General features: G+C 41.1%; 1 protein-coding gene across 5 annotated transcripts in view; it reads left to right on the top strand.

Moving 5' to 3' along the window:
* The first annotated feature begins 690 nt into the window (after positions 1–690).
* The window catches only part of LOC144686636 (neurabin-1-like), a 112,787-nt gene continuing 100,909 nt past the window's right edge, over positions 691–12,568 (top strand). For 3 of the 5 annotated variants that reach the window (XM_078552096.1, XM_078552098.1, XM_078552100.1), the window contains exons 1-2: positions 1,285–1,567; positions 1,970–3,771. In XM_078552096.1, the coding sequence (XP_078408222.1) occupies positions 2,164–3,771 (1,608 nt within the window). In that variant the 5' untranslated portion in view covers positions 1,285–1,567; positions 1,970–2,163. Of the gene's footprint in view, positions 792–1,284; positions 1,568–1,969; positions 3,772–12,568 lie in introns of those variants that run through there. The other 2 variants (XM_078552097.1, XM_078552099.1) reach the window with 1 other exon arrangement.

Here is a 12,568-nt window from a genome sequence, read left to right on the forward strand (position 1 = left end):
GGAAATTGTTAACAGAGAAATGCGGCATTGAACAACATGCTAGTGTATTCATTGGTCATCTACAGTGCGAAATGCCTGTTAGATATACCTTACAGCAATTAGCATGACAGAGCCAAAAGGTGTTACTATAATCATTGTTGTTTTTGAGCATGCGTTAGTTTAGCTTCCCCTCCACCTTCATGCGTAATAACCCTTACAGATTGAACTACGATAGTTGGCAACGTTCCTTCTTTAAACAGACACGTTTAAAAATGACCAAGATTGACAAAAGAAAACAAATTTTTTTTTTCATCAAATTTCCTCATATATTGCTTTTTTTTAATGAGGAGTTTTGACTATGGGAGTCTCTCAATGCACTACTTACTTTACACTGAACCCTGGGGAGTATTTTAGTGTCACTGCCCCTTCCACCTACACTGTGGAAAACCTGTACAATTTCATTGGTGCTTTTAACAGGTTACGTCTTTGGCTCCGACTACATTTTAAGGATTGGAGCGATATGCTACAAACAAAATTAGAAAAACAAATGTCCCTCGTAACATTATAACTAAGTTTTAATTTGGTTGCAAAAAAATGATAAATTCATGCCTAACCTAACTAACTGGAAAATAAATTATTTTGAATCAATATTTTCCTGAAAAAAAAATCAGTAATATACTTGAGGGGGTGGGGCTAGGTCTTTAAGGAACTGTGGACAAAAAAAACTTATCCAAGAAGACACCATGAATAGTGAAGGCGGCAAACCCCAGCACAGTTCCGTCTTCAGAAGTTCGTGCGTGGGAGTTTTAATGGTTTGTTATTTCTCTGCAAACCAAATATGAACTCCGTGTCCCGGGTGTGGAGCTCCGTGTCCCGGGTGTGGAGCTCCGTGTCCCGGGTGTGGAGCTCCGTGTCCGGGGGCCCCTGTCAGTTACCGAGCTCCGTGTCCCGGGTGTGGAGCTCCGTGTCCGGGGGCCCCTGTCAGTTACCGAGCTCCGTGTCCGGGGCCCCTGTCAGTTACCGAGCTCCGTGTCCCGGGTGTGGAGCTCCGTGTCCGGGGGCCCCTGTCAGTTACCGAGCTCCGTGTCCCGGGTGTGGAGCTCCGTGTCCGGGGGCCCCTGTCAGTTACCGAGCTCCGTGTCCCGGGTGTGGAGCTCCGTGTCCGGGGGCCCCTGTCAGTTACCGAGCTCCGTGTCCCGGGTGTGGAGCTCCGTGTCCGGGGGCCCCTGTCAGTTACCGAGCTCCGTGTCCCGGGTGTGGAGCTCCGTGACCGGGGGCCCCTGTCAGTTACCGAGCTCCGTGTCTGGGGGCCCCTGTCAGTTACCAAGCTCCGTATCCCGGGTGTGGAGCTCCGTGTCCCGGGTGTGGAGCTCCGTGTCCGGGGGCCCCTGTCAGTTACCGAGCTGAGTGTCCCAGGCGCGTGGCCGTGGCTGGCGCGCGTGCGCGCGGCTCGGGCCGGGCTCGAGAGAGAGAGAGAGAGAGAGAGCGGGGAGAGGAGGAGGAGGAGGAGGAAGCGGTAATGGCGATGGTCCGGAGTTAGAGGCTGTAAAGCAGCGGCCCTGGCACGGAGAGTGCAGATTAACTGCCGGTACTGATAGCTATTGATCGCGCTGTGAGGATCGGGGGAGGGGAGGTTATAGTTTTTTTGCCTCTTAAAGTTGTTGGAAGAGACTTTTGCTCTTTTTTTCTGAAGCACTGACGGGAGTTGGGCTTCTGGACAAAGTAAACTCTAGGGACAAACCCGCTCCGGTCCCGGTCCCGGTCCCAGTCCCAGCCCCGGCAGTGGCCCTTCCCTGAGGGCGGGCGGTGGGGGAGCTGGCGGTCCGGGCACAGCCCTATCGCTGGGCTCGGCTGGGCGGGGAGGCGCTGTCTCCCGGCGGGACAGGGCACCGCTGAGTATTGGGGAATGTCTACATGGATTCGGGCCGCCCTGCCCTCAACTTCCCAGTCTTTAGTTGTTAATCCTTCCCGGCTTTTCCCCTTTCTGCAGATGGAGAGTTTGGAGTCGCTGAAGTAACCGCCGAGGCTCGAGCCGTCGGAGCGGCTTCTCGCCCAGAAGTCGCCTCTTCTCGCTTTGTTTTGCGGTGAAGGAGCCGATGGTAACCTCCGGGGAGCGGGCACATCAACTTTACCAACAATTTCCATCATATCGCAGTCGCCTAATGCTCGGGGATCTGGTCTAACATGATGAAAGCTGAAGGTAAAGGTGAGAGGACGTTCAGGAGCGCTTCGCCCCATAGGAATGCGTACAAGGCGGATTTTCAGGCTCTGAGGTGCACTTTTGACGGAAGCAAACAGGAAAACATTCCTAAAATGGGTGCCCAAAAAACGAATAGAGAAACTGGACACAGGGAAGAGATGAGAGGAAGGCATTTCGGTAATCGTGTACACAAAATAAAAAATATGTTGCTACAAATGGGCAGCACACCCGATGAAATTAATGAAACTAACAAGCCTGATTTACATCCAGTTTCTCAACCGAAGCAATCAAGTGGAGTTGCCTATAATAATGCCCATAAGTCATATCCAAAAGCATCCAGTTCAGATAAAACGAATAGTGAAGATGGGGATTTGGACAAAACTAGCATGGCTGAAAAATTCTCCGAAACGAGAAAACTTTTTGAGCGTCAAATTGAGGAAAAGGTGTCAGATAAAGTCCCTCATAAAAATGAGAACAAAGTTTCACTTAGTGTTTCATCCGAGAGTAGAAGGAGCGGCTCATCGTCTTCAGAAAGTGGAGGAAGAAAAGTTAAGAGCGACTTAAGTCCCACCACTGATCTGTCCAACAACGATTTGAGAGATCGAAGTAATCTGAAAGCTGCTAGCGATTTAAAACAAAACCAACCTCGCTCGTCTCTAAATGCAGGCCCAATTTCTAGACGATTAGAAAACTTTCTAGCGGATAGTGACAGCGATGAAACAAACAAAGACAACAAAACAAAGACCCCTGCAACTGAGTATCGGATTTCTGGAGGGCACCAAATGCCGCCTGGCACTGCATTTATTAGTAAAAGCACGTCCCCTGCAGGAGATGATGAGAAATTGTCTCGTTCGATTTCAGTGAATACACCTACACAAAGTGAAGATCAGAAAGAAACAGGAATACAGATCTGTAGCAACAATTTTAGGACATGTGAAAGTCACCTTTTGGAAGCAGAAAAATGTCAAAAAGATTCCTTTGGTTTCTCTGAACCACCATCTGCTCATAAAACGGTTCCTTTTAGCAGCAGTGCCTTCAACAGTGAATCAGACAGTCATGTTCCAAATGTGGGTGCAAGCAAAATAGGAGTAGTTCGAGCAGAATTGGTGGAAGTTCAGAATGAATCTTCAGAGAGTGAAATTGAATTGGATGATGTTTTTGTTGAGAGGGAGGTAGAGAAATCAGTGGAACCACTAGCTCAGAGCATTAGCCGTGTGGCAGGGCAGACACGTGAAACATCCAACATCAAAGAAGACAATGATCAGATGTTTGAAGAGACAATGAGCAAATCAGATGACAGTGTAGGAGAGGAGGAAGATGAGGATATTGAGAACATTGAAGAGGAAGATGGAGTTAGTGGAAAGTTGTTTTTGGGCCCAGAGGTTTGTGGGATAGAGAATGCTGCGTTTGTAGATGATAAAGATACTGAAGAATCTTTCCAAGAAGAAAATGAAAGCAAGTGTGATGATGAGTACTTGGCTGAAGAGATTAACTATACCCTTGATGATGATTATGAGGAAATATCTGGCCTTTCTGAGGAAGAAGAGCCAAATTCATACAGACAGGTTCAGTTCTCTACAGCTCCAATCAAGGTAAGTGTCTTGATTTTCTTCAGTTAAAAAATATTGAAAGAGGAAGAGAGCCTGAATAATTGCAGGAATAAAAAAAATCCCTCTTTCTCTTTATCCCAGAATCGCAGGCTAGACAGAGATTAGTTTAGAGACCCTTTCTGAAATAAATATCTTCTCTTCTAATTCCCATTTAAATTGAAAACCTATTACTGCAAGAAGTCATGAGAGAGTTTAGCAAAGTGTATAGAATTTTTCCGACATCTAGATAAAAGGAATAGAGGTCCAACTTTGGTGCCAGATCTGACATGTAGTTGCTCCAGCTCTACACAGGATTCATAGAGCAACCTGACCTCCACTAGTTTCATGTTTTAATTTCTCACAACCTGACTTTTCTGAGCTTTCCATTTTATTATCTACAATTGTGTATCTTGGACTTGCATTCACTTACAACTAGGCTGAGGCCAGTCAACTCTATTTCTATCTGGATCCTTCTTGTCAGCAGATTGGGTTTGATATCAGCCCCAGAAATAGAATAATATAATGCTGCGCCATTCTGTTTCTTGAGATAGTCAGGTTTCCTCCTGGGGAGGAAAGCCTTCCATCAGCAACATAATTATAAAAACAGAATATAAGCCTTTATATAACGGACTGAAAATGTAATTTAAAAAAAATCTAATTCTATATCTGATTAAAACATTTTCTGTTTTTGCCCTGTAACCTCATTTCACTTGCAAACTACATTTTATCATGTCTTCCCATGTAAAATGCCATTTAAGATTGATTAGAATAAAATAAATTTGTTCAGCTCCAGGCTTTCCGAATAGTTAACTATGTGTTAAAGGTTGTTACTGTTGTTAAAGTTGCAGCTGTTGTGTCCAAACTGAGTAAGTAGTTCGGTCTTTTCTCCTGCCCAGCATATGGTGTCCAGATCTGACTAGTGTAGAGGAGAGCACTGAGGACAAAAGCTTAGTAAACTCGCAGTTTGTTGTTCTCCACCAGGTTGCTGTTGTTCCACACTGCAAGAATTACTTCTATTAGTCACTTAACGGGCAGCCTGTCTTGTGAGATGATGATTTATACCTTGGTGGTCAATGCTGTGTGAAACATTGCTTGGTTGGGCTCAGGAGCCCCACTCTGGCATGGCAGTTTCTGCCAATCTTGCTACAGATGAATGCAGTGGCTGAAAAGATGCAGGATTCACTGTTTTCTCATCCAGCAGAACAGTATTTCTCTCCACCCCCACCCTTTTCTGATGTTCCATGCACAGTCAGCCTCCAGAGGCCCTGGCCATTGGCGACTGGCTCCCAGTTGTCTGTGTCAATGCCTGCTATCTTCATATCTCGCTTGCAGGTGTCCTTGTAGCAGGGGTAAGCATGCCCTGCAGGTGGTGACCCAATGGCCAGTTCACTGTACAGAAGGTCTTTGGGTATACGACTGTCATCTGTCCGATAAACATGACCAAGCCATCCCAGACGTTGTTGGCTTTGTAATGAGTATATGCTGACAGAATTAGCATACTCCAGGACCTCTCAGCTGGTGACCTTTTCCCACTTAGAGATGCCGAGGATATGTCTGAGACAATGAAGATGGAAACTGTTCAGTCTTTTCTCCTGCCCAGCATATGGTGTCCAGATCTGACTAGTGTAGAGGAGAGCACTGAGGACAAAAGCTTAGTAAACTCGCAGTTTGTTGTTCTCCATCAGGTTGCTGTTGTTCCACACTCTACTTACTCAGTTTGGACACAACAGCTGCAATTTTTGCAATGTGCATGTTGATGTCAGCTTGTGTCATTGTTGGTGACTGTGAAGCCTAGATACGTGAAACCATCAACAATCTCCAGTGCCGCATCAATACTGATTGCCAATGTCTTGACCCACGGATTTGTCGTCTTGATGCCCATGATCAAACCAATCCTTCACAGGTGTGAGCGAGCCTGTCCATTTTCTGCTGAAGATGTTCCTTGGAATGACATCATCGGTACAGAGCAGTTCTCTGTCTTTGATTTTGTCATCTGCTATCAGTTTATCTACAGATGTCTAATTGCATATAAGAAATGATGGAAAGCTATTCAGATCCAAGACAAAACTCTGCTGTGTCTCTTGGTCAAGTGCTCATTATTTTACTTGTGGTTGATGTGATTTTGAAACAATTCAACCACCAGGATTGAATTTTGTAGATCGATTTTGAAATTTGTCAAATGAGCTGTATGGTCTTGTTTCTGTGAAACCTTTTTCAGCAATTTTTTAATCAGCTGGTTGTGATCTAATATTTGAGATGACTTGGCAGCATATTCACTGATCAAGCATGTTAATTTAATTTTAATTTTAAAAATAGTTTACTTATCAAAAAACCTTACTACTTTGAAAGTACTACAAGACTGACTAAAATCCAGTTCTGACCATCATTCATGTTTTTCCTTCCACATCTCAAATTCTTAGAGGAATGAAAACCTATGTAGTTCATTCTTTCCTGTTATATCTGACTGCATATTTTAGAAAGGTTGTTAGATACATGTAAAATAATTATTGTACAAAATACTGATACCCCATCTCGTTTCATGTAGGTTGGGAAGTCCACATTTGAAATATTATTTGTGCTACAAACTATTTCTAAATTTTGCTGTCAAATGTTTAATTTTATGTCCTTTGTATGGTTCAGTAATTACATTCCTAAGTCATCACAGAACTAATATAAAAGTGTGCATGACTCTATCCTGAAAATATTAATACTTTAAAATTTAGGACCGATTACTCTTAAAACCCAAAAGTCCTCAAAGGAAAATAATTAAAAAGTACTCAATTTAAACTTTAGCTCCAAAGCTCCTATAAAAATTGTGCAGCCATTTGAAAATATTTTCCCACAATTGACATATGCCAGGTATGTTTTGTAAACAAATGGAGTGAAGGCATTTAAGGTTCATTCAGTGGTTCACCTTGAGACCAAAATGACAACTGATGATAAAAAAGGTTGGCATACATAAATAAGGTGGGATTTAGCCCTCAAATTTTTGTTGAGCAATGTTTATGATCCTTTAAAATGTTAGTACTTTTGGTTAATGCATTAGACTTTTTGACTGAAATGTGACACCTTGCAAACTAAAAGTTGTAGATTGAAAATTGTACTTTTCCAAGTAGTTTGTGGAGATAAATCAATGAGAGGCTCACTGTGTACGCACATGTGTGTACGTGTGTGTATGTACAGATGACATTGGAGAAGTACCACCAAAATCATTCAGGCCACCTGCAACCAGCGAGCACTTCAGGACATGAACTGTATTGTTAATCATGACAACGAGATTGTGATATGGTTTTAATTTGAACTGTTGTCAGTTTGAGTGAACCATAAGGGTGTTTTAATTAGTGATGCCTTCCTCAGATTGAGGGGTACTTGGATGCTGACGTCTGTCCTGATGACTGGGCTACCCATTGCTACTTTTTTCAGTTTAGTTCTGTCTCAAAAGTCTAGACTCGAGACTGAATTTTTTTCCCCCAAACACTTGGGAGCTTCCAGTCACATCTGTGTATTTTGAGCATTTGTAGTTTGCAGAAATCCCCAGAATCCATTTGTAGTTTTGACTGGAAGCAAAGTGTGTGTCCCCTTGCTCCTTAAATATCTATTTTTTAATAACTTTTCTCAATTACTTGAAAAGAAGTCCATTGAATTATTGAGGCTTTATTTAAAACCATATCACGTGAAAATATTACCTGCTCTAATTTTATTCTGAGCTGCTTACTTCAGCAACACTTGTAATGACGACACATGATTAGCAACAATGATTGCTTTGATAGCGAAACACAACTGTTTATTTAGAATATTTTCAGTCAAAAGATTTAAAAACTCAAAACATTTTTCTTTTCTGAACTGTTTTGGGGCTCAGGCATAATTTAGTGTATAACCCCTTCCTTAGGACTCTTGCAGCTCTACCTCTCCACAGTGTTCATAAGCAGACTGCTCCTTGCTCCTAGACTTTTGGATTTTACTCCCTAGTGCGACAAGTTTCCAGGGCCTGGGCTTGGAGTTGACGTTTTCGCTAGAGTTCTGACTCTGTTAGATGATGGAAGATGCTGTAGTCTAAATATGTGCTCAGTTTCCCGAGATACGTCAGTGGAATTTAGTTAATTCCCAGTGTTGGAAAGTTTCTGTTAGGCTTTCAGCAATTTTTGGTTTGTTGTGTTTTCCGATTATTGAAAAGTGAGGCCCGTGGACAAATTTTAATAGTTGTATTAAGATGAAGTTATTTTTTTAAATAGACTGTGTGTATGACAGGGAGAGGGAAAACCTCTAACTGAATTAGTTACTTTTCAATGAAAAATCAAATTGCCTTCGTCCATTATAGTTTGTGCTTTTTGAAACTTATTTGATTATTTTTGTTCGTTCTTGGGATTTGAGTGTTGCTGCAAAGCCAGCATTTATTGCCCGTCCCTAATTGCCCTTAATCGCTGCAGTCCGTGTAATGTAGGTACACCCAGAGTGCTGTTAGGAAAGGATTCCAGGATTTTGACCCAGTGACAGTGAAGGAACGGCGATATATTTCAGAGGGAAGCTTGCATGTGATGGTGTTCCCATGCATCTCCTGCCCCTTGTCCTTTTTAGGTAGTAGGTGTCATGTGTTTGGACAGTGCTGTCGAAGGAACCTTGACGAGTTGCTGCACTGCATCTTGTAGATACAAATTGGGTGATGAATTTGAGTAGGTTTCCAATTAACTTTTATCTCAAACATTTTTTACTTCAGAAAGGATTTATGCTCAGTGACATACATGGGCTGCATCTGCAGCTGAAAAAATAGCATAAAATGCAGTTTTAATGTGTAATTAAGTGACAAATTCAGGGAATTAAGTATGCTGTGAGTTGCAAATCTCCAGAAGTTGTTGGCTGACTTAAGCTGCTCAGTTTACTTCACTCAAACGACATTTTGCCCTTACCCCAGCAAGTTCTTAAAAACAACAGGGAGGCTAACACATTAATTGCCTATTAAATGTGCCACAGAAATGTAAGTCTGGCAATTAGAGCACAAGCACCCTTTTAACAACATGGTAACTGTTAATGGCAACTAATTCATCTCGCTAGCTCAGAATTTGAACAATCTAAATGCTTCAGTCTAATTTCTACATGTCAATGATTGGAGACTTTAAAAATGTCATTGTTAAATTTTAGGTTTTTTCCCTTTCTGTCTCACCTCTCTATCTTAATGCAGTTGTTTCTTTATTTCACTTTCTGTACCTGATTTAACTCTAGTTCACTCTCCTCCTCTGTTGTTCCGTTCTTTCTCAATCCTTAATTTCATTAGTTAAGGAGATATTCTGCTGCTGTTGTTCACTTAAGGTCTCAGATGCCCTGTTGCCCTTAGCACACCATATCAGGCCACATTTCTAGCAAATTACAGCTCAAAACATTTTTGAGCTGAAGGGTGTAGGGAAGAAGTAGTCTCGGCCAAAGGTGCACATGAGATGCCCCTTTCCAGCAAGATCTAGCCTAATCTTTTCTCTCCTATCAATTTTTTCTTCACAAATAAGTTGCATTTTGAAAATGTCTTTGGGAAATAGGCTATGAGTAGCTTTAATAAAACAGAAAATGCTGGAAATATTCATTAGGTTTGGTAGCATCTTTGGTGAGAGAAACAGAGTTAACATTTCAGGCTGATTATCTTTTGTTAGATTATCGATCATAATGATAAATTAATATCTGCAAAATAGGAACACAAGCTAATGTGATTTCTCAGTTACACCCTCACCAGAAACTCCCACTAAACTGCGTGACTACATGTATAATATCAATATTGCTTCTCATTAGAAGCAGCATCCTTAAAAGAATATGACCTAAAACCCTAGAAAATATCTAGCATAAAATCCTAAAATGTGAAGATTCTCCTGACTCTTGTAAGTTTTTATTGATGGTATCCCTTATGCTTGCTACTATGATTATCAAAGCCTCGAGGAATTTCAGATCCATATTGCGAGGTATGAGGCTGAATATCAGAATTGTTTGTAATGAAGTTAAGCCATAGCTGTAGTTATGTTCTGTCTTTTCTTCTTTACCCCTTGTTAAGGAAAATATATATTATGTTAATTTGATTATTATGTTAATATTCCATTGTTAGGCCTGTTTGCAATATGTGGTGTTTATCAATTGAAAGGATAGATATGTCTTTGCTGCAGTATCAGCTGTTAGGAGGGGTGCAAGGATTATGAAGGAATATTCCATGTGGTGATGGTTTCAAATACAAGGAACACAAGTTCATAAATGAGAAGGGAAATCAGGTGACACTTTGTTTTACACAAACAGTAATAATAAACTTAAAGCATTTGAAATGCTTCAATCTAATTTGATACAAATTGATTCAATAAAGTGTGTTTCAAAAGAGAGAAGTGGTGGTGATGAGTCATGCACATTGTATAGGATTTGTTGAAAAAAGACTGGCTTTTTGAGCTTGGTGACTTTTCCCTATTTTTAAAATTAATGAAATGCCTTTTCCTTTGCTTCTTTCATGTGGAAAAGGCACCTGTTTTTTATTCCCAGTTTGCGTGCGCATTTCATCTACCGCATTTATGACCTACCATAGGTTGCAGCATATAAGTGAAGCCCATTTTTTCCAGCCCAAAAAATCCATGTTTTTTGCACATAATCATTGTTTAAATTGACTCCCCCACTTCCTCCCCGCCCTCCCTTTTCTCAGCCATGACTTGCTATGTTTACATTAGCAGTCAGCCTTAAATTTTCACCCCACAAAACAATGAAATTGGTGTTCCAACAAAACGAACGAAATATGAAGCTGGTTTCAAGCTCAAAGTCATAACATTTGCTGATGCATCAAATAACTGTCCTGCAGCGAGGGAATTTGGTGTTGGTGAGAAATTGATGCAAGAATGGAAGAAGAGGGAATCTGCCTGGAAGAAGCTCTGCTAAAGACACAATGTGCCATGAGAACAGGGCCCATAAGGCACTGGCTTGATCTTGAGAAGCATGCATCAGAATGGGTCCTCAAAAATTGTCATAATGGTTACATCGTCACCAGAAATACAATGCATATACATGCATTTAAGTGGGCCAAATCATACCCCGAGTTCAGCAAAGATTTCTGAGCAATACCTAATTGGGGTAACCACTTTATAGAATGAAAATATCTAGTGTTCGGCAGAAAACCAAGCTTGCTCAGACTACCAAAAGATCTCTTCCAAAATTACCAGTTTCTAGCAATTCTTCATCAGATATGAACAAAAACATAGGTACCTGTTATGCCACATCGGTAACATGGATGAAATGCTCATAAATTTCGATCTGCCCAGCTACCAAACTGTGGAATGGAAAGGTTCAAAAACAGTTCTTGTGAAGACCACCGGACGTGAGAAGTCAAGATTCACAGTTGTGCTATCCTGAACAACTGATGGAGTGAATTTAAAGCCTATGGTAATTTTCAAATGTAAAACCATGCTGAAAACCAAGTTCCCTGAAGGAGTTTTTGTGCATGCGCATGACTACAAATGGATAAGGATGGAGTGAAATAATGGATTGATAATGTGTGGAACAGGCCATCCAAAGATTGCAGCTTATTGCTGTGGGACATGTTCAGAACCCATATAACCAATGAGCTCAAAAGGTGCCTGCGAAGAAATAACATCTAAATTGCAGTTATGCCAGTGCTCTAACATCTGTAGTTCAACCTTTGATTGTGTGCTGCAACAAACCATTTAAGATGAAGTTGGAGCTGAATGGAATAGGTGGATGGTTGATGTAGGAAAAAACCTTTACGAAGAGTGGAAATATGTGCACTGGCCTGCTTGACATTTTGTGTGGTTTCGTCATCAAATTGTGAGATGCTATTAGTGTACAAGTGTCATCAGTTTGTTCACAAATGCAGAATATCCAATTCGACGTCTGTAGAGGAAACTGATTTGTTGAAGATGGAATGATTATGAAACTGAAAGCGCCACATCTGATCCAGAGTGGGATCCTTATGATGATGCCAAAGCGACTCAGAATGAATTTGATTAATTCTTTGCATTGGATGCCGAAGACAATGAATTTGGTGGGTTTTAAAATGCTTAATTGTGGTTAAACATATCTTTGTAGAATTAATTCATTGAATAAACCGTGCAACATTAATTTAATGCTTTTTTTTTCACATTTCAAAATGATGACCACCCACACCAGCGGTTCACGCTTAAACTCAGCTTGTTAGTTGATCCCCATTTTTGTAAGGATTTTCGGAGGCTTCATAGGTCAACTTATACACTGATCTACGGTACCAAGTTGCAGTACCAATTGTGGTGTCCTGCGGATTTGGTTTTGTCTCGTATTCCAGTGAGGCCTGGGAAATTTGAATTGTTACATAAGTTTCAAATTAGTTTTTTTATACATCACGAATTGCTGTGTGATTTTTAAATCTTTTCCAGTCACATCATGACATGAGAGTCAGTTGCTTTAGCAGTGAAGCATGCCTGAAGGCTTGCTGTTAAACTTAGGCATGGTCAGTTAATAACAGTTTGAGCTGTAAAATAAAATCTGTACCTCTAGGCTGGAAAAGTGCAGGAATAGCGCCTGTTCTTTGAGACATTTGGTGGGCCAAATGGTCCGTCATGCATTACAATCTTAGAATAGATCAATTTTTCTTCTACAAGAAGGGGTAAAGAAACAAGAAAAGAATAGAATTATAGAAAGATAGAGCACAGAAAGAGACATTTGATCCATCATGCCTCTGTTAGCTCTTTGAAAGAACTGTCCAATTCATCCGATTCTCCTGACTTATCCAGATAGTCCTGCAAATTTGAGTGTTATCTATTTCAGATTATTTGCTTATTTCAAAAGTAAGCTTAGTGTTTAA

The sequence above is a fragment of the Cetorhinus maximus genome, chromosome 11, assembly GCF_964194155.1.
Source record: "Cetorhinus maximus chromosome 11, sCetMax3.hap1.1, whole genome shotgun sequence".
Lineage (NCBI taxonomy): Eukaryota > Metazoa > Chordata > Chondrichthyes > Lamniformes > Cetorhinidae > Cetorhinus > Cetorhinus maximus.